The sequence below is a fragment of the Staurois parvus genome, unplaced genomic scaffold (genome assembly GCF_062004578.1).
Source record: "Staurois parvus isolate SC_StPar_1 unplaced genomic scaffold, SC_StPar_1.0 ptg000203l, whole genome shotgun sequence".
In the NCBI taxonomy this organism is placed as follows: domain Eukaryota; kingdom Metazoa; phylum Chordata; class Amphibia; order Anura; family Ranidae; genus Staurois; species Staurois parvus.
The window spans coordinates 291,094-318,047 of NW_028317999.1; the positions used below are offsets into that span (position 1 = coordinate 291,094).

The following is a 26,954-nucleotide window of genomic DNA, read 5'->3' on the forward strand; positions in this document are numbered from 1 at the left end:
CACGTCTCGGAATACCTATGACTGAATATTTCTTTAATAACAAGGAATGAAACTAAATTTACAATTACCTATTGCTATTGATCACATCTCAGTCCAATCACTTGAATCCCACATCTACGTTACAGTGTCATTGTGAGAAATTGTGCCCCTTTGTTAGTATCACTGGGAGGAATTGTGCCCCATCATTGGTGTCAGTGGAAGGAATTGTGCCCCATCATTGCTGTCATTTGGAGGAATTGTGCCCCATCATCGGTGTCATTAGGAGGAATTGTGCCCCAGCATTGGTTTCATTGGGCCCTATTGTTAGTGGCATTGTGCGAAATTGTGCCCCTTTGTTGGTATCACTGGGAGGAATCATGCCCCATTCTTGGTGTCAGTGGGAGGAATAGTGCCCCATTGTTGGTGTCATTGGGAGGAATTTTGCCCCATCATTGGTGTCATTAGGAGGAATTTTGCCCCACCATTGGTGTCATTGGGCCCCATTGTTAGTGTCATTGTGAGAAATTGTGCCCCTTTGTTGGCATCTTTGGGAGGAATTTTGCCCCACTGTTGGTATCAGTGGATGAAACAGAGCCCCAAGGGCCAGATAAAAGCAAGCAAAACACTACATCTGGCCCCGGGCCACAGTTTGGAGCCCACTGCCATAGAGTAATACAAAGTTGTTCCCACATCTCAAGTACCCCTTAGAAACAATGGGAGCCTCATCCCACTATTTACAATACAGTGTAGCTACAACATTATGCTACAACAATGTTTGTAGAGGGAATGGGAGACATATATTTCTCAGTGCTGGTCAGGCAGGGGGTAATAGAGGTGTTCACTGTCCAATGCTAATTACATATCACAAATCAGTAGAATGGTTAGGGCATCTTGAAGACTGCCTTTTGCTTTTCACCTGCTTTGTGAGTGACTTGTGAGCAGTGTCAAGATACATATGATAGCAGAAGGGGTTTCTGGTTCTGAACCAAAATCTAGCATATATGACCCCCTAAGTTCCAGAAGGTCCTCGTGCAACTGCGCAGTTTGCACAAATGGTTTGTCCATCTCTGCAAAAGACAAAAGCCTGCTCCAAGTCCAATATACGTTCAAAGAATGGCATCCTGGTGGCATCAATAGTCATACTGTCACATTTCACTGACTGTTGATACTGAAGGTGCAATCTTGAAGTACTACTATTGGCATGGGGAATACATAGCACGTGGTAGGGTGAGGTGGGTTTTTCACTACACAAAAGAGGTAAAAAGAGAAATTTTTAAACTATCCCACAAACCATCCTCTCCACTCCTCTCAAGACCTCCAGCTCTCTAGCTCCCTTGTCTCCTCCTCCCATGCTTACCTCCAGGACTTCTCCAGAGTCTTTCCCATCCTCTGGAACACTATCTCTCTCTGGCTATGTCCTACTCTGTCCACCTTTAGGCAATCCCTGAATACTCATCTTTTCAGGGAAGCCTATTCCATCTCCACCTAACAACTCAAATTTTAATTCTTCCATCAGCACATCCCCACAATTATTACCTGTTGTACCACTTTCCCTGTCCTATTAGATTGTAAGCTCTTATGAGCAAGGCCCTCCTAACCCTCTTGTATTGTAAACGTCTCCCTTTATATTGTAATGTGCTGTGCAAACTTTTTTCACTATACAAATAATAATAATAATGATAATAAAAACTAAAAACCCCATTTCAATTACCGGTAAGTAGGATTCATCAGTCTAATACATTTGCTATGCTGTAAGACATGCAATTTTTGACACCCAACATGGCTTGAATTTTATTCTTTCAATGACTACGTACTAAAAGAGTATTGTGGATGCCAAAAAGGCAAAAACACAGTGCAAGTTGACACTAGCATATCAACTACCTGTAGAGACAGCTGTAGAGGTTGTCAAACCTCTGCAATTGATAAAAATGTCTCACGTCATGTTTAGACCATCAAGCTTGATATCTTCATAGAATTCACTCTTTCCTAAGTATATAAATCTGTAACAAACCCAAGCTAGTGACAGTCTGCCTATGGGCTTTATGATAGATATGGCCGTAACAGCAAAGATCTAAATCCTTATGAGAAGAAAGTGGTGCGTGTAATTGTAACTGGAGTCTGACATGCTAAAGATATTAATGATTCAGAAATCACAGATGTTAATTCAATTCTATTAAATGGTGAACGACAGAATTGCTATGGTAACAGTTTTCTTTCAAAGTCTTTGCGTCTATATAACCCAATTAAAGGAGTGCACAGTAAATATGTTTAGAAATCCTCTACATCAAATTTGTGCTTTGCCAAAACTATTCACTTACCTTTCTGTTAGCAAATGCCTGTAAAAAATGTAGATTACACAATAAAATGGAATGGCCATGCATACATACAGCATTTGCCTGCTGCAAATTCAAGTTAAAAACACAAGTATGAGTGTGAGGCAGGGAAAGCAGTGGAAGGGTCATTTTAAAGTCAGTACATTTAGTAACTAATAACATTTTCATTACAGAAAATATGGATCTTTTAGGTTTGTTATTTACTGCAGCAGGCTAAGAGGCAGCGGTATGATTATATATTTGTAGAGCTACAATTTTATAGTTGAAATTTATATAATTGGAGCAATCATATTTTTTAACATTACTTAGCAGCACTGCATGTTAGAAATGGTTTAAGCTATAAATTACAAATGTGAAAAAAGGTGAGTGTCATAGTTCCTCTCCCTAAACAGGAACATGTCAAAACAGAGGACTTCTGCAACTCATGCAACACTGTACCCATATGAAATTTTTATACTTTTTTCACACAAATAGAGCTTTCTTTTGGTGGTATTTAACCACTTCCCATCCGGCCCATGTACATAAAACGGAGGGACAGGAGCAGTGCAGGAGCGGGTTGCCGTTCATAAATGGTGCCCGCATTTTCAACTTGTGCACGCTCCCTGGGAGAGCTCAGCACCGCGATCTGGAGGACACAGCGGAACACCGATCGCTGTACAGGACTTCTGTGTGAGGTCCCGATCATGTGATCACTGATTGGTCAATCAGTGATCACATGAATAGTAGTAAGCAAGATGTTATTTCTGACATCATTGCTTACGACGTGTGAAATCTGTGAATGATCACAGAAATCACATGGTACAAGGCTACTCACAACAGCCTTATACCATGTGACAAGCTGTGACCAATCACAGCTCTCCCAGTGTTTCTCAATGGCTGCAAGAATGCAGCAGAGAGAAGGAGAAATGATTGCTTTTACAGCCTTTATGGGTGTAAAAGCAATCAATGTAAAAAAAAAAAAAATCTTCATCACCCCCCACAAGTAGTACAGTGTCACTATGACACTATAGTGACACTGTACGCTGATGAGGCTGCAACTGATTGGGCATTGATAAGCAGCACTGATGGGCACTGATAAGGCTGTACTGATATGCAGCACTGAAGGGCACTAATAGACGGCATTGACTGGCAGCACTGATGGACACTGTAGGAGGCACTGACAGGTGGCACAGACTGGAAGCACTGATGGCCAATGATTAGCAGCACTGATGGACACTGTTGGGGCTGCACTGATAATCAATACCCCGATTATAAGTGTAGATGGATCGTTTCACACTTGCCGGTTGCCTGCTTTCCTCTCCAAACACTGTGACAGTGCGAGGAAAAGAAAATGTTTACCGCTGCTCAAGGTAGAGAGACTCCCAATCTCCAAGCACAACTCCTCCTGTAGGTGCAAGCCCAGCTCATGTGCTGCATAAATGAGAACAAAGGAAGTCTAATCAGCTGCACTCCAAACAATCCACTTTGAACCAGGATAAAACCAATACAGACAGTGGAAATACAGTGGGGGACTGGCCGCTAAACGCGTTTCACGCTAAAGACAGTGCTTATAAGATATTATGAGAATTAGATAATATAATAAATAAAAGATAGATAAAAATTATTAATTATTATGAATAAGCACTGTCTTTAGCGTGAAACGCGTTTAGCGGCCAGTCCCCCACTGTATTTCCACTGTCTGTATTGGTTTTATCCTGGTTCAATAAAGTGGATTGTTTGGAGTGCAGCCGATCGGATTTCTTTTGCTCTCAACGCGAGGAAAGTACTGCCAATAACCAGAAACTGTGTTTACATCGCGATCAGCTGTGTCATTGGACACAGCTGATTACTTGGTAAAGGCCGCTGTGATTGGCCCTTTACCGTGATCTGTGATCAGCCTCATTAAAAGGACATAGCGATCACAGAGAGTGCCGGGTGCACTCCTCAGCGGGCACACAGGGGGAGGGTTCTGGGAACTGAATGACCGCACTGTAGCCATCATTTGGCTATAGCACAGTCAGCAAGTGGTTAATTTATTGTTGAAAACATTGTGTTATATCTCTTAGATAAGTGCAACAAAATCTTGTGAGCTGATAACATACTGTGCTCTATGGCTGTGCTGACTCTCATCTGTTATACTGTTCTCAGCTATCTCTGAGGACTACAGACCCATAGCCCTCTATATTATGATAAAGAGGAGAGGGGTAGAGATCAATATTGTGCTCTTATTTCTGTTGTCTTGATACAGTAGGGTATTTCACTATCAAAATCAACAGGTGAAAATTGACGAAACTAATGTAGTCCTCACATCTCAGGGCTTGTAGGATACAATATAGTACATTATTGGTTTTGGGATTAGAAACTGGTTTTATTGGTTTTGGGATTTAAAAAAAAAACTACTCAGCTTTTTATGATGTGGTTGGATTGAAGCAGAGTGCAGTAGTGACTTTGAGTCCACAATTTTCTTATCTTGGAGAATATTAGACAAAAGACTATATGAAAGCAGCCAACACAAGTGATTCCCAACATAAGGTACTGCACAGTAGAGGTATTTGTATTTAAAAGACATAAAGCTTTAAATAATTTAATTTAAAGAGTAAGTATGGTAATTTTTACATAGCTGGACTGATGTAAATATATATGTGCCATACCTGTGGGATCCCCGTGGAAGCTAAAAATCACTGTAGTAGGCAAAGCTGCTACAGTGATCTAGCTTCTAGGTCCCTGTGCGGAGTTGCTGCCCTGCTACATTGATAACACAGGAAGTGGCTTGCATGGTATGGAACGCTCATGGTATGGAACGCTCATGGTATGGAACGCTCATGGTATGGAACGCTCATGGTATGGAACGCTCATGGTATGGAACGCTCTGCATTTTCTCAATGAATGCAAAGCACTCTCCAGTCGAACGAGGTGGAGAGCAAGATTGGTGACATCACAATCTCCAGCTTGTTCAAACAGAGATCACTTTGCATTCATTCACAAAATGAAAACTGTTTTGTGAACAGCGCCAATGTCAAGGGAGTGACCTACCTCCTGTGTTCAGTAAGCAAACCATTGCTGGATGACATGTAATCATTTAGACATTTTTTGCCTGTGCAATCTGTTTCTGTACAGTGGCTTATAGTCTCCTTTGTTTAAAGGGGTGGCAGCACAGTAGAACTGCTGGTTACCACTTTATAACAGAAAGCTCCTGAACAAGGACCTTCAGGCAGCATAACCAGGTATTATTTAATAAAATGTTTGAAAAGTCTAAAAACAACATTTGAAATGAACAAAATTGACATTAACATGTTAACGTTAAGTGGGTTTAGATCTATTTTAACTCTTCAAATCAGTTGCAGTAAGGCCATTGTAATTGTACTGTGATATCATTAAATTATATATTTATATTGAACTACTGTGAATGTCCCTTACAAGAAGCAAGCTTTCACATACTGGGTGAGATCAATACAACACCGTTTTCAATCCCTTAAAAGCTTATGAGATATACTCTGATAGTAGAAATAATAGCGATACATGCACTTTCCTTGAAATGGACTGATCAGGTAGGCTGAGATGAAAGTGATGATATCATATTAATTTAGTAATTAACTCAAAATCAATATAGGTAAAGTATACTAGAATGCTACTAGAAGTTTTATAGTCTAAAAATTCACAAAAACACTCCTTTTGAACAAAATTGTCTTAAAGTGTCTCTAAACCAAAGTAACAAACTTCTCATATTTGGTCCCTTTTCTTCTGTTAAACATAAACTTGAAAGTGGTTTTGTTAAATGGGTTTAATAAGCTAAAACAATTTTGAAACAAGTTAGAAAAATGTCAAAAATCTTCTGTGGATATCTTGCTGTAATCTCTGCCTGTGCTGACTATTATTCACATTTTTCTTAGTGAGCTCTTAAGCCAGCCATGCATGGATCGAAATTCAGCCAGTTCAGCAGGGACTGAATTTCGAGTCAAGTATGGGTAGGCTGATTGTACCCAAGTCGATCCATCAATATAACCAGTCTGTCCAATTTTTCTGCATGTGATTACAGCCAGTGGCTATAGCCGCTAGCAGTAATCATTCTATTCTGCTGGCCAGGAAGGCTCCATGTGCCCCCCACCTCACCAGAAGAATATTGTGATGGACCGCCTGGCACCCCTCCTCCATTAGAGAGCCACTTCCTTGTCACTTTAACACAGGAACAAAGGTATTATACAGTGCCTTGAAAAAGTATTCATACCCCTTGAAATTTTCCACATTTTGTCATGTAACAACCAAAAACATAAACGTATTTTATTGGGATTTTATGTGATAGGCCAAAACAAAGTGGCACATAATTGTGAAGTGGAAGGAAAATGATAAATGGTTTTCAAATTTTTTTTACAAATATCTGAAAAGTGTGGTGTGCATTTGTATTCAACCCCCTTTACTCTGATACCTCTAACTAAAATCTAGTGGAACCAATTGCCTTCAGAAGTCACCTAATTAGTAAATAGAGTCCACCTGTGTGTAATTTAATCTCAGTATAAATACAGCTGTTCTGTGAAGCCCTCAGAAGGTTTATTAGAGAACATTAGTGAACAAACAGCATCATGAAGGCCAAGGAATACACCAGACAGTCCAGGGATACATTTTCAGAGAAGTTTAAAGCAGGGTTAGGTTAAAAAGAGTATGGCACAACTGCAAACCTACGAAGACATGGCTGTCCACCTAAACTGACAGGGCAGGCAAGGAGAGCATTAATCAGAGAAGCAGCCAAGAGACAATTTTCTTCAAAATTGTCGGTCTTTGTTTATAGCGCAAAAAATAAAAACTGCAGAGACAATTAAATACCACTGAAAGAAAGTTCTATTTGTGGGGAAAAAAGGACATAAATTTGAGTTCAGCATTGCATGACTGTGCAACTGTCAGTTAACGTAACGCAGTGCGTAAAATGGTCTGGTCAGGAAAGGGGGGGGGGGTAAATCCTCTGGAGGGTAAGTGGTTAATATTACACCTTTCCATCCACTCCAGAAGGGAAGCTTTATTGTCTTTATTCAGAGAATTATTCAAGCCTCCCTCTCAGCGTTCATCATGTCATTGTCCATCATTAGAGAATGATCTGCTCTCTCCATGGCATCAGAGGCTGAACTGAGCTCTTTTCCATGCTCTGACTGGGAGAAGCAGACAAAATCTCCTCCATGGGTCATAATCAGTGGGCAGAAGGCTAGCCGTTTACTCCCCTCCAAAAGCCCCTGTTCCGGTTGGGTGTGTCACAAATACAATAGTGCTGCTGGAAGGATTTCCCCATCAACAGAAACTGTGTTGATGGGGATAACTAGCGATTTTCTTTCCTTCCACCCTTGGTGGGAGGAAAGGAATTGGATTCATCTATGTCTTGCTTAAGGCTGGCCATTGATTTTCTTTTTTTTTTTTCTTATATCGATCCTCTGGCTGATAAAAAAAAGTAAACTAATGGATCCTTCCATTCATAAACAAGGCGGATGAAGGAATCCTCCCTGCTGTGCCTTTATATTCAGACATTGGGACTCTTCTGCTGTCAGAATACACTGATAAGTGGTTGCATCCTATTAGATGCCCAAAAAGCCTGTTAAACAGAAGTTGCTTGTTAGATTGACTTCTATTGAGCAGGAGCACCAACAAATGGATCAAAATTCAGCCAGTTCCTGCTGAACCAGATGAATTTCAATCAATGGAAAGCTTACAGGACTAAGAAAATCTCATGCAGTGTTTTTTTCCTACCAGTCTTGAAGACAGCTTAGCCAGTCTGACTTAATGATTCTAGTGTTGTGTAAACCTACCAGAATTCAGTTCTGGTAAGGACTTGTTAACCCCATCCACATTTCCACACATTTATCAGTGTTTTGCAATGCAGGTATAAATGCGGGAATACTTTTAAAAAAGCGATTCCTTTCCATGGGACTCATTCCTAACACCATGGGAAAAAAATCTTGCAATCTTGATTTTGTTGCGTTGCTGCATATAGTCCCATTTAAAACTACAAAATGAGTCCTTGCAGCATCGCAAGCCAACTCAAAAACACACAATTTGCACCAGTTGAACTCGAGCTGGCTTTCACTATGGAGGTATAATGAGCCTTGAATATCTGTGGGATGTGACAATGCACAATAGTGAAATATCCAACAGAAAAACACCTTGATAAATTCTTGCTCCAACAAAGAGACTTTAGAAAAGTGCTTCAAGAACGCCTTTAAATAGATCACAATTAGCTTTCTACCCACTGCTACCATTCTCTTACAGTCAGCAAAGTATTATTCCCACTCATGAGGTGTTCCACTTCAAGTGATCCCTTAATGGATTTGGATATAAAATAAATTAAGTACTGTCCTTGATACTTTTTTTTTATTAGCACTAACAACCACATTTTCTGGACAAGCTTTCAGTGTGTCCTCCTTTCTTCAAGGTCTAAAGAGTAATGCTTGGATCTTGAAGAAGGGGGTATAACCCGAAAGCTTGTCCTAAAAGTTTTTCATGTTAGTGCAAATAAAAAAAGGATCACGGCTAGTACTCAATTGTTTTTGTTTACAAGTGCACGAATACATCTACAACCTCTTCAAGCATGGATTTGGATATACAAATTCATGATTTACCATACAAGTTTAATTCAGTGCTGTTCCCATAGATTCTACTCAGTTTTGATAGTCCCAGATTCACAATATAATTTTCACATGGAGCACAATCCAAGTGAAACAATAAGGACACAGCTTCCAAACAATGGAGCACTCTATTGGTTTAACGCATCTATTGGGTCTCTGTATATGAAATAATACACACTTTATATTGAGAAACAATGAGCACAGCCTTTAAATTCAGTCACTGAAATACTCATCAATGAGCTCAGTCATATTTTAAAACATCCGCTAGAGCAATGCTGTACATGTCACATAAGAAGCAAGTCACCAACCACTTGTGGAATGAAATTCACATCCATTCCATCTTCTAAATATCTAATCTGTTTTGAAGTACAGTGTGCCATGGATGTTCCCAGCTACAAATTAATATTGTGTACTAATAAGCAAATATCTTATAACATGAAGAGGTAAGTGAACATTCAAAAGTTTGCAAGAAAATGTTCTCTTTTTTTTAACCCAAACTAAAGATTAAACCAGTGTACCCTGGGCTTTTCTACACAAGGGTGGATGAAATGGTGCTGAGTGATTTACTGTTCCCTCATAAAGCACAGGTAAGTTGTTATCACACTAGTTAACTGGTAAACCTTATCCGTTTACCCTAATGGCAGAAAAAAAATGCACACGCATCTATCTTAGAAACGGCACAAAATGCGTATTTCATCTTTGTCCTAGACCAGGCCTCCTCTTCCGTGAAAAACATTGTCAAGTGTAAATAATTGGGAATCTAAGCTGCTTATGTCTTTAGTTTGAGGCAATGCGTAAAGCTGGACATACACGGATTGTTTTGTAGTGGGCTGAACAAAAAAAAAAAAAAAAACCCATTCTTCCATTCACACAAATAAGGTGGGGTGGATACCCTCTTACACACTGATCAGTATTTCGCTGGTCTTTGAAGATACTGACCAAATATGAAACGGTCTCACAGCGGTCAGTTAAGTTGCACCCCCCCCCCCCCCCAACACACACACACACAATTTCCCATATTTCCTCTTGAGACAATGGAGATTAAACATTTGCATCAACTGATTAATTGGATGAAACATGGATGCATGTATGGACAAACATTGGATAAACTTTCTTTTGGCAGGCATGTATCAGAGCTGTGTGGCTAATTGTTCAGCAGAATAAGAGTATATCTAAAACTGGGTACACACAGATCAAAATTTAGCTGGCTTCTGTTGAACGATCTTGGTTGTGCAGATGCGGGAATCGGTGTTTTTTTTTTTTAGTTCAGTCAGCTGGCTGAATGGAAAAAAAAAAAAAAAAGTCACAGGGGAAGATTTACTAAAACTGGAGAGTGCAAAATCTGGTGCAGTTCTGCATACGAACTTTCAGGTTTTATTGTCCAAGCTTAATTGAACAAGCTGAAGTTGGATACATTGCACAGCTGCACCAGATTCTGAGTGCTCAAGTTTTAGTAAACCTCCCCCACAGTGCATACCTGGCTTTAGGATGCAGAAGTTTTATTATTATTATTATTATTATTATTATTATACAGGATTTATATAGCGCCAACAGTTTGCTCAGCGCTTTACATTATAGTGGGAGACAATACAGTAACAATACAAGAGGGATTTGAGGGCCCTGCTCCTTGAAGTTTACAATCTAGGAGGGCGGTGTGAATGGTACAGTAGGTAGTCACTGTGGGGGATGGAGTGGTTGGAAGAGTAGAGGATTCCAGAATTAGCAGAGGGCGGGATAGGCTTCCCTGAAGAGAAAGGTTTTCAGTGATCGCCGAAAGGCAAGTATAGTAGGTGATAATCTGATAGATTGGGGTAGGAAGTTCCAGAGGATGGGTGACGCCCTGGAGAAGTCTTGGAGACTAGCATGGGAGGAGGAGATGAGGGAGATAGAGAGTAAGAGGTCTTGCGAGGAGCGGAGTGTGCAGTTTGGGTGATATTTACAGATAAGATCGGTTATGGAAATTGGGGCAGTGTTGTGGATGGCTTTATATGTCATTGTTAGAGTTTTGAATTTTATCCGTTGGGCAACTGGGAGCCAGTGGAGGGATTGGCAGAGAGGGGAGGCGGATACGGAACGGTTAGTGAGGTGGATGCTTTTCTATCAATGAATAATGTTAGCAGGGTAGATCAGAGGGTCAGTCTATTTTTACCTCGCAGCTTAAAGATCAAAGCTGCCTTCCCCACCTCCCATCTTATGGGCCATTACTTCCCCATAACCCTCAACAATGCCATGAGAAGGGGAGATACATTCTACAGTGCTCTACATTTCCAAGAACTTGCTTGGTAGTATAAAGTGATAAGCCATGTGATGGCAGCTTTAGTCAAAGATTTATAGATTGTCAATCCTTCAACTTCTACACTTGTACCGAGCAGAATACAAATGTGAAGCTTCAGTACCAGATCAGAACAGAATGTGTACCTGGGTCAGAAATGAATTATTTTTCCTATTATGTAGCACAATTGGTGACAGATGCGTAGCCTTGCCTTCTTCCAAACCAAACTGCAGGAGCCGAATGGCTCACACCTATGCATAATGGGAACGCATGCAAAAGCATGCGCTATCCCGACACGAACAGAAACGCTGTCTTCCAGATCCTAGTAGTGGCAGCTACTACAGTGATTCTCCACTTCCACAAGGATCAATCAGGTATGGAACATGCATACTTACATTGGTCCAAGCTGCACCAATGTAAATATGCACAAAAATCTTTAATTGAAAATTCTGCTTTAACCCTTTGCAAGAGTACATATGTGTTACTAGGTCACATTTTTGAAGCAAACCTGTTCTAATATTTTCATGATTTTAAATAAATGTAAAAAAATGTACATAAAAATGGTAACACTGCGGTTTCATTTGGGCGTGTTCACTGAACACTTCAGTTTAGTGTATGCGCAGTTGTCAGTTTTGAGCTTCAGTGATGTGATGCTCATTTCAGTGCATTATACAGTTTTCTTTTTTTTCTTTGCTAAGTTTATTTGAAGTACACAAATTGACAGTTCATTCATATCACTGCACAGGAGCATGGTGCATTATGTTTATATGGGCACTGTGGCAAAATGCAACATGTCTGCATTTTAACCAAGCTCACTGTACTGCACCTCTGGGCTGCATTACAGTGTAAATGGGACACACAGAAACCAGTCACCACACTATGTAATAACGAGCCCTTAAAGTGACACTAGGGGATAGTAGATGGAACCACAGTGGGCAGCAAGGGAACAGACATTTGACCCACCTGGAAGGGTCAGATGCTGAAGATATTTCAGCACATAGCTCTTTAAAAGAAGACAGACTGATGGTGTGGGTGGCAGGACAAGCACATTCTAGTTATCTTTAGTCCTTTTCTTTACAGGCAGCACCTTTTCATCTAGTAAAAGTCATATTAATAATACATAACTCAACAGAAGAAAGTATGCATTGAAAGTACCAAAGTCCAACACCTCTAACCTTGATTTTAAAAAAAAAAATATATATATATATATATATGTAGGAAACTGTTATTTTATACACTAGTTGTGGTTTGTTTACATCCATATACGGCCACTACCATAGAGGTCCCATTACAGACAAGTCCCTAGGTGTGCTTCCTGCCCCTACAAGGAGGTCAAGAAACCCCAGGATGTTATATAGTTTGTTTTCCATGAAGTATCAGGCAGAGGGTTCCAGCCTGCCATGTGCTGTGTATCTGGGGAGAACTGTATGGCGATTCTGTGAGTAATGATCCAGATTAACAAGGCTGCTATCTATCTAGTTGTTATTGAAGCAGATTAGGTCTGCCTCTGTTATATTTCAACTTATTATCATTATTCTATTTACACACTGCAGAATCCTTATAGTTGTCTATATATATATATATATATATATATATATATAGATCAGTGTTTTCACCTGCATAAGACTGTCAGGTGAACTTTCTGTTAATTGCAGTGTATCTTTGCAGCCTCTTTGCTTAAAGCCTTATTGGTCTGGATCTCCTTTTAGCTAGGATTAGCATAGGGAGCGTTGGATAGATTAGGCTAGAGGTAGGTTAGGCATCTGACGGCCACTTAGACAGATAGAGGCCCGGTTGCAGTGACAGCCCAGTTTAGGGACAGGGACTAAGAGTAAGGCTAGATAGGGCATTTTATCCTTTTAGGTGATGCATCGCTGATCTTCAGACAAGCAGTGCAATCATCCGCATGTTACTTGGATGCCATCACAGCATCTAAAGTGGAAGCGTGCATCTTATTGACTCTCACCTCTGCAGGGGCCCCTGCAACCGGACTGCGCTATAACCCATGGTTGGAGGTATTCTGTATACTACATGCACATATACCCGGGTATAATTGCAACCTCCCAATTTATGCTAAATTGTAATTCCTGAATGTTATTCTTATGCATTCTGTTTTATGTGGCTGCTTTATATAAACTTTGCATTAATCTCATACAGGTGTGGTGACATGTTTTCATGTTAGAAATATAAGCTGGGTGCATTAATACTGCTATGTATAGTTACTTTAAGTTGTCTACCTGTTACATTCCTAGAAAGGGGTGAGTCTCCTCAATTGCAGGATCCCTATTCTAGGTGGAGGCACTGCCATTTGTATTATCACAACCCCCTCTTCCATATAGCGAAGGCTCAGGATTGCCTACTCATATACAGGTTAGCGCCATAGCTTGTTTGGTGTGGGCCATTTCACATAACCCCCCCCAAAACAGGGCTACATATATATATATATATATATATATATATATATATATATATATATACACACATACATACATACACATACATACATATACACACACATACACAACACTATCTGTAGTTGATCACAGTTATTTTTATAAATCAGATTATAATATGAACTATTTAATATAGTATTTAACACAAGCAACTCTATATTACATTGCTGATACAATATACATACAGAGGTAAATCCCTTTTTCTGGCTGCCAATTACAATAGGTCAAATCATTCTATTAAAAAACAGCCTGTGATTTGTTATTACCCAGAAGTGATTTATCCCATCCTGGTCAGCAATGTACAAAGCATAAGAATGCATTAACTTCTGTCGGATAGGCACTTTGTATCTGGACAAGTTCCAGTTCTCCAGTTCACATGACTGCATGCTTTTTATACTGAAAGCAAGATTACCTCAGACACAAAGGTATGTGGAACTATGTATTCTTTCCCACCATCTCAAAATCCCCCTCCACTGCTGTTCAACTAAAAATATACATCCCATGTGGTGACAAACTGAGCTGGGGTACATGAACACTTTTTACTGTGTCTTTACTCAAAAACTCATATATATAGAGATTAGGTCTCATATATATATATATATATACATACATACATACATACATACACTCTCATTAATTAAATTAAAAAAACAAAAAGATATGTGACCTAAACAGTTTAAACTTGCAGTTTGTTATACTCATTCTGGTGTGACATTCATGGTAGAGGTATTACATCACGCACCCCAATAAACTATCTTCAGAACTTGGAAAAACAGTTCAAAGCATGATAGCCCTAAAAGCTGGAGTTATATATATTGTTTTTTTCTCTATCATTTAAATGTCTTCCTTAAGTGCCTTTATAAATCTTGTATCTAATAAATTATTTAATAACATGCATTCCTTCATTTCTTGTTTTTTTAATATCAATTATTTTTATTAGACATGCATTCCTTTTTTTTTAATATACATTTTTATTAAATTTTTAAGAAATTAGTACAAAATAGAGCCTCTGGGCATACCGTGGCTTAACATGGTACAACCAAAACTCAAAGAGAAAAACAATAGCGCAGTCAACATCCTTGCCAACTAAACAACCTTGACTAGGCAATACCCAAGTGTGGTCAACAACTGCAGCAGTTATAGGATATCAGAAGAAGCATATGTGCTGAAGGGGGGCATGTCACCAACAGCCTCCGTCATAGGCATTCACTTTACACATTCTCAACGGAGAAGTTTCAGAAGGGTCATCAAACTGTCAAGGTCCTACCTTTTCCCTGAGGTTATGTTACTCCATGTGCTGGCGTCCATCTTGGATTCTGCTGTGCATGATGGGAATCCTTTTTATGCCTTCAGGTCTCTGAGGTCCACCCCCCAGAGGGGCGTGGCCGATGACATATAAGCCTGTGGCCCGCACATGCTCTTTGCACTTGTGTCTTTGTGTTACTATTACTCTGTTCTGACTCTCGTGACTCTCCTGGTATTCTGATTCGGCTTGTGACTTGACTATTCTTTGTATTCTCCTTTGATCTTACCCTCTGTTGCTGAACCCGGCTTGTGACCTGTGATTCTCGTCTGCTGTCCTGTACTGTTTTGTCCTGTTGTTGTTGACCCCGGCTTGTCTGACTACTCTTTTGTTTCTTCCACCAGCTACACGCCATTGGCGGCGGCCATTACCGCAGCTGAGGTGTCTCGGGGGCCGTGACCTGGTTCCTGGCTGCGTCAAGTCCATCCCCACCATCAGGGGCCCTGGTGAAGGGCAGCCTGGGACTTAGACTCCGCGCCCTGAGGGACTTCGGTCTGTGGGTGGTGGTTGTCGTCAGCCAGTGCGTTACATTGTTAGGCCTGCCTGTCCGTTCCTCAGCTCCTGCCCTGACACAAACAACAATCTGGATATAGAGTAAAATTCCCAGAACAAAAGCATAGCCACCTTATTCTAAGGCGTCCCTCTCTCCTCTCTAGCAGCATTAGCATTAACAGTAGATGGTGATTCCAGCCAAACATCCCATATTTTAGGACACCCCCTAGAAATATAGGTCATTTTACAAAGTGGTATAACCGAGTTAACTAGCACTTCCCAGCAATTCAGTGACGAAAGGTTGGTGCATTCCTTAATTTCTGAAGTTAAATCTGTTTATATTTTGCCTTTCCTGATTGATTCTTCCTCCCTCATCAACATGCTAATAGAATTTTTGAATAAAACCTCCAATGATGCTATCGCTGGGTCTCTGTGCTTCTCTACACAATGCAGGAAGATCACGGTTGATGGGAGGAGTGGCTGGGTGCTGTATATAGCCTCTTAAAAACATCACAGAACCCTCACCTCAGTGTTCCTCTTAAGAACCCTCAGCCCTAATGCAAGCAGTAAACCGGCTCTTGGCAGGAGTTATACAAATGTCAAAATTCCCTGATGGGTGGGTGTCAAGTTGGGAGGAGAGGCTGCAATTACATGTACACTGCCCTAGGTAATGCCCATATGTGATACTAAAGGACACTAAGGGTGTATGGTGTCTCTGTCCCTCCATTTTTGAGATTTACTGAGCGCTGTGTGGCAGGGTAGGAGACCTAATCTATTTCTGCTGCAGTTAAGTAACACTTAGGGTGGGTTCACATGGGAACAGAAAGCTGCTGGAGTGCAGCTGTGGTAGGGGGCAGTGTGGTGCGCGATTTAGCACTTCACAAAGCTCCCTTTTTTTGTACACACTTTATGTGAAGTGTACAAAAAGTATACTTAATTCATGGCAATGTACAGCAGCACGATGCATTGCGGTGCTGTACGATTACATGCGATTTGGCAGGCTATGCTGCGATAAAATGCAGCATGTCTACATTTTAGCTCAGCTCCAGGCTTCATTGCAGTGAAAATGGGACACACAGAAAATAACTGTTTTCTGTGTGTCCTTGCACTAATGGGTGTTTTACAATGCAGTAAAATTCCTGTAACCACAAACAGTGTGGATTCAGCCTGACAGGTCCCTTTCCCAGCCTGTTACTGAACCAGGAAAGGAGAAACACATAGTTGCCAACTGTCATGGATTACCCAGACAATCGCGATATTTTGAATGATGTCCCGCCACTGCTCAGCCCTGGCCAGTGTCCTGGAAATCTGAGATCAGGGCAGGGACAGCAGCAGATAGTGCTTTGTAATTCTGTCTAGGGCAGTGAGAAAAATTTAAAAAACTTTGCTGTTACCATTTGCTATGTGGGCAGACTGGGAACTATTTTTTCATTTTCGGGCCGGCGGACTAATTTGTATCAATCTGCCGGTTGCCCCGGCGGATTGATGTAGAAAAGGCCAGGACATTAACTTAATTCACAGGAGCCTCTGCAGTGCAGATTAGTCTGCCGGACCCGAAAATGAAAAAAAAAAGTCCCCAGTTTGCCGCAGCGCCTCTTCCCACATAGCAAATGGCAACAGGAAAATTTTTTATTTTTTTACTGCTCTAGGCTCACGTAGAACTACGAAGCACTGTCTGTGGCTGGCTCCCCCCAAATCATGAGGCACAAGACAAACTGGACCAGGGAACTGATCACTCCAGAATCTTCAGCAGGGAACAGAATGGATTGGTGAACTGCACTGCTCTGTGTAAGTACCTGTCACCATACACAGTTTGATACACATTTCTGCATGTTGCACATAGGGAAGCCCATTCACTTATATCGGCTGTCCTATGTGATCTTGTCCCCAAATAGAAGCTCCTGCTCATTTTTTGGGTGACAATCTTTGCACAGTTTTTAAACTTGGACCCTCTCCTGTGGTACTCCTGCAGTCTCTGACCCTTTCCTGTACTACGCTTGCAGCCTCGGACGCTCTCCTGTACTATGCATGCAACCTCTGTTGCTCTCCTGTACTACACCTGCAGCCTCTGACCCTCACCTGTACTACACCTGCATCCCCTGTATTATGCCAGCAACCTCTGCCCCTCTCCTGTACTACCCCAGCATCCTCTGACCCTCTCCTGTACTACGCCTGCAGCCTCTGACCCTCTCCTGTACTACGCCTGCAGCCTCTGACCCTCTCCTGTACTACGCCTGCAGCTTCTGACGTTCTCCTGTACTACGCCTGCAGCCTCTGACCCTCTCCTGTACTACGCCTGCAGCCTCTGACCCTCTCCTGTACTACGCCTGCAGCCTCTGACCCTCTCCTGTACTACGCCTGCAGCCTCTGACCCTCTCCTGTACTACGCCTGCAGTCTCTGACCCTCTCCTGTACTACGCCTGCAGTCTCTGACCCTCTCCTGTACTACGCCTGCAGTCTCTGACCCTCTCCTGTACTACGCCTGCAGTCTCTGACCCTCTCCTGTACTACGCCTGCAGTCTCTGACCCTCTCCTGTACTACGCCTGCAGCCTCTGACCCTTTCCTGTACTACATTTGCAGCCTCTGACGCTCTCCTGTACTATGCATGCAACCTCTGTCGCTCTCCTGTACTACACCTGCAGCCTCTGACCCTCACCTGTACTACACCTGCATCCTCTGGCCCTCTCCTGTATTATGCCTGCAGCCTCTGCCCCTCTCCTGTACTACTCCTGCAGCCTCTGACCCTCTCCTGTACTATGCCTGCAGTCCCTGACCAACTCCTGTACTATGCCAGCAGTCCCTGACCAACTCCTGTACTATGCCTGCAGACCCTGACCAACTCCTCTACTACACCTGCAGTTTCTGACCATAGTCCTGTACTATGCCTGCAGTCCCTGACCAACTCCTGTACTGTGCCTGCAGTCTCAGACCATAGTCCTGTATTAACTGCAGTAACCTCTAGAAACCAATCAATCAGTGAGCGGTAATGATGAGCTGTAAACTCTAGCAACCAATCGGTGAGTGTGAACCAGTTCTTTATGTTTACATTAAGTTTTTTGAGATAAGTATGACTGTGTTTATTTGTTTTTTGGGATGTTGGGGTGGACGGCAAAATTGCATGGGGGAGCTCAAGAGAATCTCAGACTCCGTTTAACCACATCTCCTTTAAGCCATGCCAAATTTAGCATAATGTACACCACACCCACTTTTTGGTGTGACATGCTTTGCACACCGCCATCCTCTTTTTCATGTTAGGTCACACCCATGAATAAATGCCCAACCCCTAATTAACATATTTATCCACCTACACGGTCTTTCTGGACATAAAGGGAAAAAAAAAAGTGTCCCTAAAAATATTTGGGGAAATGTTGGCAACTATGGAAACAGTACACTGGTGATCTCCGAATATAACCTGAAATGACTGCTAGTGCTATTTCCACTCTGACAAAATCACCATGATGTTATGGCCAGTATTTTAAAATGCATGACTTTGACTCTGTAAACATAAACCCCATGATTGAGGTTTTCCATATTAATATAGATTAGTTCTCAATGCCATAGCACACAATATTGTATACATACAAACAGAACCAAGTGAAATTAACATGTGAGCTGTCAGTTCTACATTCTGAATAGGGTCATTTAAGGCTGAGAGACCCTGAGGACCTGCAAGTTCTATGTGCTAACATGAAAATCTACACAGGGTGCTGCCGAAACTCAATTCAATTCAGTTTAAGAAGGGATTGTGCTTATAGCAATATACATTCATCAGACAAAATTGCTTACGGGCAAATCCAGGGCTGAAGGCTAGAAAAAGAAAAAAAAAGGCATTTTATGCATATGTACCGTACCACTGAGTGTCTGAGTACAGACTTTAATAAAACCCCTTCATTGTAAATCTCCCAAATTTTAATCCAATACTCCAGAACAACAAAGCCCTAGTCTTTTTATCTTTGACAAAGAGATTTTACTCTGTAAAGATGACTATCTTAAAAAGGTTTGTGGCTTTGATTTCAGACTTACCTGCTGTGGGAGAGTTGGCATGATGAGTCTTTTTTGGCAGGTTGAAGATTTGTTCACCAGGATCTGGAGGTGGGAGGGCATCCTGACCTTGTCTAGCTTCCATGGGGTCATATTCCTTCCCATCGTAGTTAGCATCAAAGAATTTCTTAAACCACTGAATAAAATCCAGGTTGTCCTGGAATCGTCCTTTTACCAATTTTTCCACTGGGATAACCTAGACAGCAATAAGCAAGTAATCAGCTATTATTCCAAGTACTGATATATATCCATTTCATGTTGACAAAGACAACATAGAAGATAGTTCTATTTCTTTTTTAGGAACATCAGCTGCTTGGCTCCTGGGATTTCTCCAGCCCATCCTTGACATTAGGCCTACCAGAAACATGGGCATATGAAGAAAAATAAAGCACATTTCAAGGTTGTCTTTAGTGAAAATTGCACTCCACAAAGGTCAGCAGATCCAGGGATAAACGCAACAGATTTTATATTCAAGGTTTTACTTTGTAGCCAAAGATACATAAAGTGAAATCCTGTGTGCTTGCCTGGCAAAGGATATGTCACAAAATTACTTCACACTTTTTTAAATTTACAATTGAGCTATATTACCTTTTTGAGGAGTTCTGCCAGAAACTGGTAGAACAAACAGGTTATATTTAGGATTATGAGGGCAGATTGGTTGTAGTTTAGATTACTATACACTTTAAAAGCTTAAAATTTAATGAGCACCACTAGACAAAACACTACCCTTATCTAGGAGCAGGATTACCAAAGAGCCAAATTAACAAGTGATAGTTTTGTATATTATCAGAAAGTGTCTTTTGGGATTACTCATGAAGTAGTAGTAAATTTATCTACTCCTATCACAATATACAATATTTACAGTATATACAGATGTATGGACCTGTTAAATATAAAACACAAGGCACAATACGAATATCAAATGCTATAGTAAAATGTCCAAGAATTATCATTGCATGTGATAATAGTGCTTATTTTACGGAAATCTTAAATCTTAACTCTGGGAATTTTTTATTTTCCCATGCAGTGGGGCTGAGCTTGCACTGCATTGGTTAACAGCTCATTTTTGTCTAGGTGTGAGGAGAGCGGAGATATACTTGTCTAATCCACCGATCCTCCCAGAGCAAGAATGGTAGCTGCCATTCCTGCACCACGCTGCCCCCCCCCCCCCCATTGTCTAGTGGTCTTGTGCGGTGGACTGATCCTGATGTCATCACGCCCATAAATCAGCTCTTGACATGATGATGGCAGAAACAGTCCACTGCTGAATGCGGAAGAGAGCTGTTTTCTCGAGGATCAATGGATCAGGTCATAGTGGCCCATAGACAATCATCCAATACTTGTGATTTTGGCTTGGGGCTCCACCCAGACAGCTGCATCATTCATTCAGAGATCTGTGAATAAAAAAAACTACAAGTATCATCCGGTCCCACAGCAGCATGCTTGTAGTTCAGGGAATTGAGCACAAAGCTGAAGGAAGACTGTGCAGGAGCCTGACATCTACTTATCATGGGTGCAAAGCTCTGCAGGCTCCAGTAAAAAAAAATAAATGCACATTTTTTTACTTGCAAAAATAAGTGAATTTATTTATTTTGAAAGGTGAAAATATTTACCAAGAGCTGCATGAACAGAATCATTGAGTAATCTGACCTGGACGCTGCAGTGCTAAATAAAATTGTATTCACTACATTGTGGATTTTAATGCAACTATTTAACAATACAGCAGTATATATCTTTTTCTTAGAAGAAACCAGGAAGCAGAGCTCAATTGCAGCATGCAAACATGCAAGAATGATTCAGTAGTTTGGTGTTGGCTTATTTGTAGAAGGAAGTAGGATATACACGAATGAAGGAAACTCCCCCTACACATTCCATGTGTCTTCCCAGCTACAAGCTTCTGCCTACAAATGAAATGAGCAAGTCTTAAAAGACCACTTCATATATAACAAGTTTTTTTTTTTTTTACCATCTAGGAATAAAAACAAACATACATGTGAAAAATATGTGGTGCCTTAAACACTAATAAAAAAAAATATGCTTCTTGATCTATTTCTTTAAAGGTCAGAAAATGAGCAGCCCTGAAGCAGTTATGCATTATGGGAATCATTGCCCCACAGCCATTGGAGAACCTCGACCTACCAAAACATGTCCAGCAATAATCTGTTGAAGTAGCTGGATCCCATATTGGTTTTGCTGTTGTAATAGTTTCCCAGGAGATGCTGATACAATCGTGGTCTGGAACTGTGCCCTGTGTGCTAATTTAGTCACTGCGCAATTAGACAGTTTTCCCAAAATGCTCCGCAGACAGCAATAAAAACAGAATAAGCACTTCAGTCTGGAAATGTCCTACCTTATCAACATTCATTCTTTTAAATGAGGCCTGAAGCAGTTTGAAATTGTGAATGTATTCATGTTCCAGCTTGGCTTGAAATTTGACCTTCTTTAGGCTTATGCACCCTGGAAAGAGCATATCCATAAACTGGCAATAGGCAGCCCCTGGAGAGAGAGGGAGAGACAGTCATACATGGAATAATATGCAGTCATCATAAATGGTCATACGTGCTATCCAATCCTATGTAAGAGGACAGTTAACAAACCCTGAAGAAAATGCATTATGTTAGTTATTGTAAAATATGTCCTTGGTCCTTTGAGCAAGAATAGGAAGCACAATTTATCCAGTTAAGAACAAGTTATCTTTATATAAAATAACTACTGTTCCCAAATACAGTATGTTTTTTATAATACTGAACCAGTCCAAAGATGTACATTTAGAAATGTATTTACTGTACATGTGTTATATGATTAGTACCTGCCTAATATACCAAGATATCAGCCATTATATGTATTAATTTTCTATTTTTTTGGCAACATTTAGAAATTATTAAAGCTGAACTCCAGGAATGATCTGTATTGCATAATTACATTGGTCTAGTTTGGACCAATGTAAGTAAGCATATTTCATGCTTGAAGGACCGCTGGGGAAGCCAACAACCATTGTAGTAGTCAGTGCTACTGCAGTGATAGCTGCGATCCTCTGGATTCCCCTCGGCACACTAACCATGGGGGGGGGGGGGGGGGTTGCTCACTTAGTACTCAGCCATCATTCATGGAATACTTTGTATTTTTTCAATGAATACAAGGCATTCTCTAATTGGACAAGCTGGAGAGGAGGGGCAGATGATGTTGCGATCTCCACCTCATCCGGTCACTTAATAAAAAAAATACAAGGTGTTCTGTGAACAGCAGCCCTGAGGATCCCTGTTGTCAGTGTAAATAGGGGAATCTGTTTGGCACAGGATCCAGAAGTTAGGCAATAAACATCATACAGAGAAGCAGCACAAGCAGCCAACCAGTTGTGCTGCACTACAAGCAACATGCTGAAAGGGGGCGAGAGAAGAATGAGCTCATCTGCCTGCTGCTTTCACTGTCCAATCATAATCTTCAGGAAAGACCTGAAAGCGTTACTTAAAGTACAACTAAGGGCAACATTTTTTTTCCCCCAGTTTGGATGGTGTAAGGGAGGGTTTTAATTCCCTGTTTTTTTTCATCTGTGTCCCATTGGGGAAATTTCCCTTCTCTTCTTGTCACATAGTCAAAACAGGAAATCCCTCCAAAGTGAGAAAATCCCTGGTTGTCACCAGGGTCACCAGAACTAATGTCTCCAATGGAAGATTTCCTCTCTATTCCTGTTCTGGGGATAACCTATAATTTGTGATTTTCTTTTGCATTTTTGATGGTAACAGTAAACATGACAAAAAGAGAGGGATAATCTCTGTAATGGGGCAAAGACACCAATAAAACTCCAAAACACCGGAACAAACGGAGAGCTGAATTCAGATATTCTAAGGGTCAATGATATTGTCACTGGGCACTCTAGTTCCAGTTCGGCACAAAACAAGGACCACCCTCAGGCACAGAGAAGGGATGCAGAGTTCAGAATTCATATACATACTCCCCCACAGTCATTACCTTTTGTACCACCAACCCCTCCCTCTTAGATTGTAAGCTCCAAAGAGCAGGGCCCTTCTAACCCTCTTCTATTGAAGTGTATCGTTGCTGTATTGTCTCCCTTTATATTGTACAGCGCTGAGCAAACTGTTGGCGCTGTAGAAATCCTGTATAATAATACATACTGTATATAATTCAATTAGTGTCAAACAAACATCCAAAGTAATTTAATGATAAAATTGATTCATAGCAGAAGAAATCCAAACACATTTGAGGGGGGCAGCCACGAAACATGTCGGCTTTATTCCGCTATTAATCAATCATATCATTAAATTACCCTGGATGTTTCTTTGGTGTTCTCATTGGATTATATGTATGAGCAATTAAACCTGATAGGTGTCCTAGTCCATCTCTAATGTAAAAACAATAAATAAATAATAGTTTTCCCTTTATTTATGTTTTAACAGCAATAATGAAAAATCAGGTGTCCTGTCCTATCAGACAGCGCTATGCTGTGTGGCACAACTGTGCAAATCTCAGGACTGAAAGGACAGAAATACAATTCTTAGGCTGGTAAAACAGCTCCTTTATATTTATTTCGTCTGTTGATTCAGTTGTGTATCGAGATTTCAGCTTTAAATCGCTTCCCCTCCACCCTATAGCAGAAATACTGCTACAGGGCGGCAGGGGTGCACAAAATCATGTATATATACACATGATTCTGCGTTTGCGGGTAGGGGCCCTACCCACACCACCATTCATGGCCTTGGCTGGCAATCACCAGGTCCCGACCAGTGATTGCCAAGTATCTCCGACAGGGGAGAGACCTGTGTATAAACAACACCGATCTCTCCCCTGTCAGCTTCTGCACACTGCTTTGTATGGCTCTGCATACCAGAGCCATACAAAGCAGCGTGCTTACAGTGAAGCACACACACAGCCCAAGTAATGAAACAGCACACAGTTAACCCTTTGATCGCCCCACATGTTAACCCCTTCCTGCCCAGTGGAAGTACAGTGTCAGTGCTTTTTATTAGCACTGATCATTGTATTAGTGTCACTGGGGATGTCAGTGATACCAAGTCAGTTTCCCCCCAGTGTCAGAATTCCCACTGCAGTCCCTCTATAAGTAGCTGATCGCCGCCATTACTAGTAAAATAAATAGATAAATAAATTCCAGTATATATACCGCCATTTGTAAACACCATAACTTTCACGTAAACCAATCAATATACAGGTATTTACATTTTTTTTTAGCAAAGACATGCAGCAGAATACATTTTGGCATAAATTTATGACAAAATTAGATTTTTACTGGACATATTTAATAGCAAAGAGTCAAAAATATTGTTATTTTCTCAAAATTGTTGCTTTTTTTTATTTATAGCGCAAAAAATAAAATAACGCACAGGCGATCAAATACCACCAAAAGAAAGCTCTATTTGTGGGGAAAAAAGGACGTACATTTCATTTGGGTGCAGCGTTGCATGACCACACAATTGTCAGTTAAAGTAATGCAGCGTCGTATCACAAAAAATGGCCTGGTCAGGAAGGAGGGTAAATCCTATTGAGGGCAAATCCTATTGAGGGCAAGTGGTATTTTTACATTCTCTAGATTACTACACAAATTATTATTTGGATTTACTGGATATATACTTTTTGGTACATATTCTTTCTAGATTTGGTAAGATTCTTACAGATTTTTAAATACATACTTTAAATATTCATACTCCAGCAGCAAGGACTCTATGAAAGTCAGAGAACAAAGTGCCCCGAATAGGCGCTCCATTTGTCTTTCATACATTCATCTCTTGTCACAGTTCTACCAAACGAAAACAGAATGGTGCCGTCTCAGCTACTGTCACAATTAAATTACTACAGATGTGTAGTGTATGGGAACCTCGTGAATCATATTTTCCTTTAGATCCAGCTAGAAATTCCAGAAAGGCTGAGATCCAAGTGATGAGAGAGTGCAGTCCTCATGTACACCACTGATTCATACATATCAGACTGAGGGGAGATTCATCATTTGGCTTTTTCTAGACAGTGGGGGGCTTCATGATGATAAAGTTGCTACTGAAGGCACTGATCTGAATTCTGCTGCTATGAGATTTTTTTCTCTTGTTTTTTTCTTGCATATTGTAACATTTTAACTTTAGTATTAAAAGTTAATACCCTTCACCACTATATCGTACGTTAAATGTTGGGGTTGCTTGTTGTAACTCTTACACCTAGTTCACACCGGTGTGGCTTTGAAGTCACGCTACTTCAGCACGCTTCAAAGCCGCCGATGAGTACAACTTCATGTGCGGCTGGCCGATATCTGTGCAACTTCATTTACACAGATGTCAATGCAAGCTGCACATGAAATCGCACAAAAATAGTACAGGAACTTTTTTCAAAGTCGCACTGACTTCAGTTGCACCGATTTAAACGGTTCCATAGCAGCAAATAGGGTGTGACTTATCATGCAACTTTGATCTGTCATGTTGGAAGACAAGTCGCACCAGTGTGAACATGGGCTTTAAGTGAACCTTGGATCCAAAATACAAGGTCTGCTTTTAAAGTCTGTCCCCAGGGCGTGGCTGGAACAGGCATGTGAACGGACATGATTCACGGAGCTCCCCTTTCTGCAATTGATCCTTTCACCAGTGGTACCACTTACTGTTTTTTCACCCGTTCCTGTTCCTTATCCCTCCTGGACATCCTCTACAACCTTGTTACCGTCACCCGATGCTGCTGTGACTAGAATGAAAAAGGACGAGCCAGAGGCTACCGAGCTCCAAAATGGCGCCCAGCAGTCCCTGCCACAGCGGGCCTCAAGGGCAGCAGGCAAAGCCAAAGACACTATGGGCAAAGTAAGTAAATCATCCCGCTCAGCGAAAGAGATGCCTCATGACATGCTTTATTATACCCAGAAGCTGCCGTGCTCCTCTGAACAGACAATATCCAAAGCTGCAGACTCTCTACCTGATGCACAGGCCTCAGCATTGCTGGATCCACCTATCCCCCCCCCCCCCTTAGACCAGGCCGTGACCCTAGACTCTGCTGATATATCTGAGGGGGACCATATACAGTCTTATGATCCTGAAAGACCCACTCTGGGAGCAATACTCTGCGCTGTGCAGAACTGCACAGCTTCGGTACATTCTTTGCGTGACCAATTTAGGGGATTGAAGGCGGAAACTTCTCTTATCAGACAAGATCACCAAAAAAAAAAAAAAAAAGGGAGAGGATGACAGCTGTGGAGAGCTGGATCAGCGATGTGGAGGATTGACTTTTTCCTTTGACCTAAGACACGCATGCTACTGTCTGGATGGCAAGAGCCAATTATCTGCGGAACGAGGATTTTGAAAATTGACTACGCTACAATAACATCAGAATAGTGGGTGTCCCCAGATCCCGTGGAAAGATGGCTCCTGGATCTCTGTGGCAAGGACTCCTTTACTCTGTTTGTTGTAGAAAGAGCTCACCGGGTCCCTACATACCTGTTGCCCCCAGGCAATTTACCCAGACCTCTGCTGGCATGCCTTCTGAATTATTGGGATAGG

At 41.2% G+C, this 26,954-nt stretch overlaps 1 protein-coding gene across 5 annotated transcripts in view; it reads right to left on the reverse strand.

Annotated features, from left to right (window-relative positions):
- The window catches only part of MAPRE2 (microtubule associated protein RP/EB family member 2), a 239,535-nt gene that overhangs the window by 27,019 nt on the left and 185,562 nt on the right, over positions 1-26,954 (reverse strand). For 4 of the 5 annotated variants that reach the window (XM_089678318.1, XM_089678317.1, XM_089678316.1 and 1 more), the window contains 3 exons: positions 21,806-21,951; positions 19,438-19,651; positions 19,201-19,221 (listed from right to left, as the gene is read on the reverse strand). In XM_089678318.1, the coding sequence (XP_089534444.1) occupies positions 19,201-19,221; positions 19,438-19,651; positions 21,806-21,951 (381 nt within the window). The remainder of the gene's footprint in view (positions 1-19,200; positions 19,222-19,437; positions 19,652-21,805; positions 21,952-26,954) is intronic. The other variant, XM_089678315.1, reaches the window with a different exon arrangement.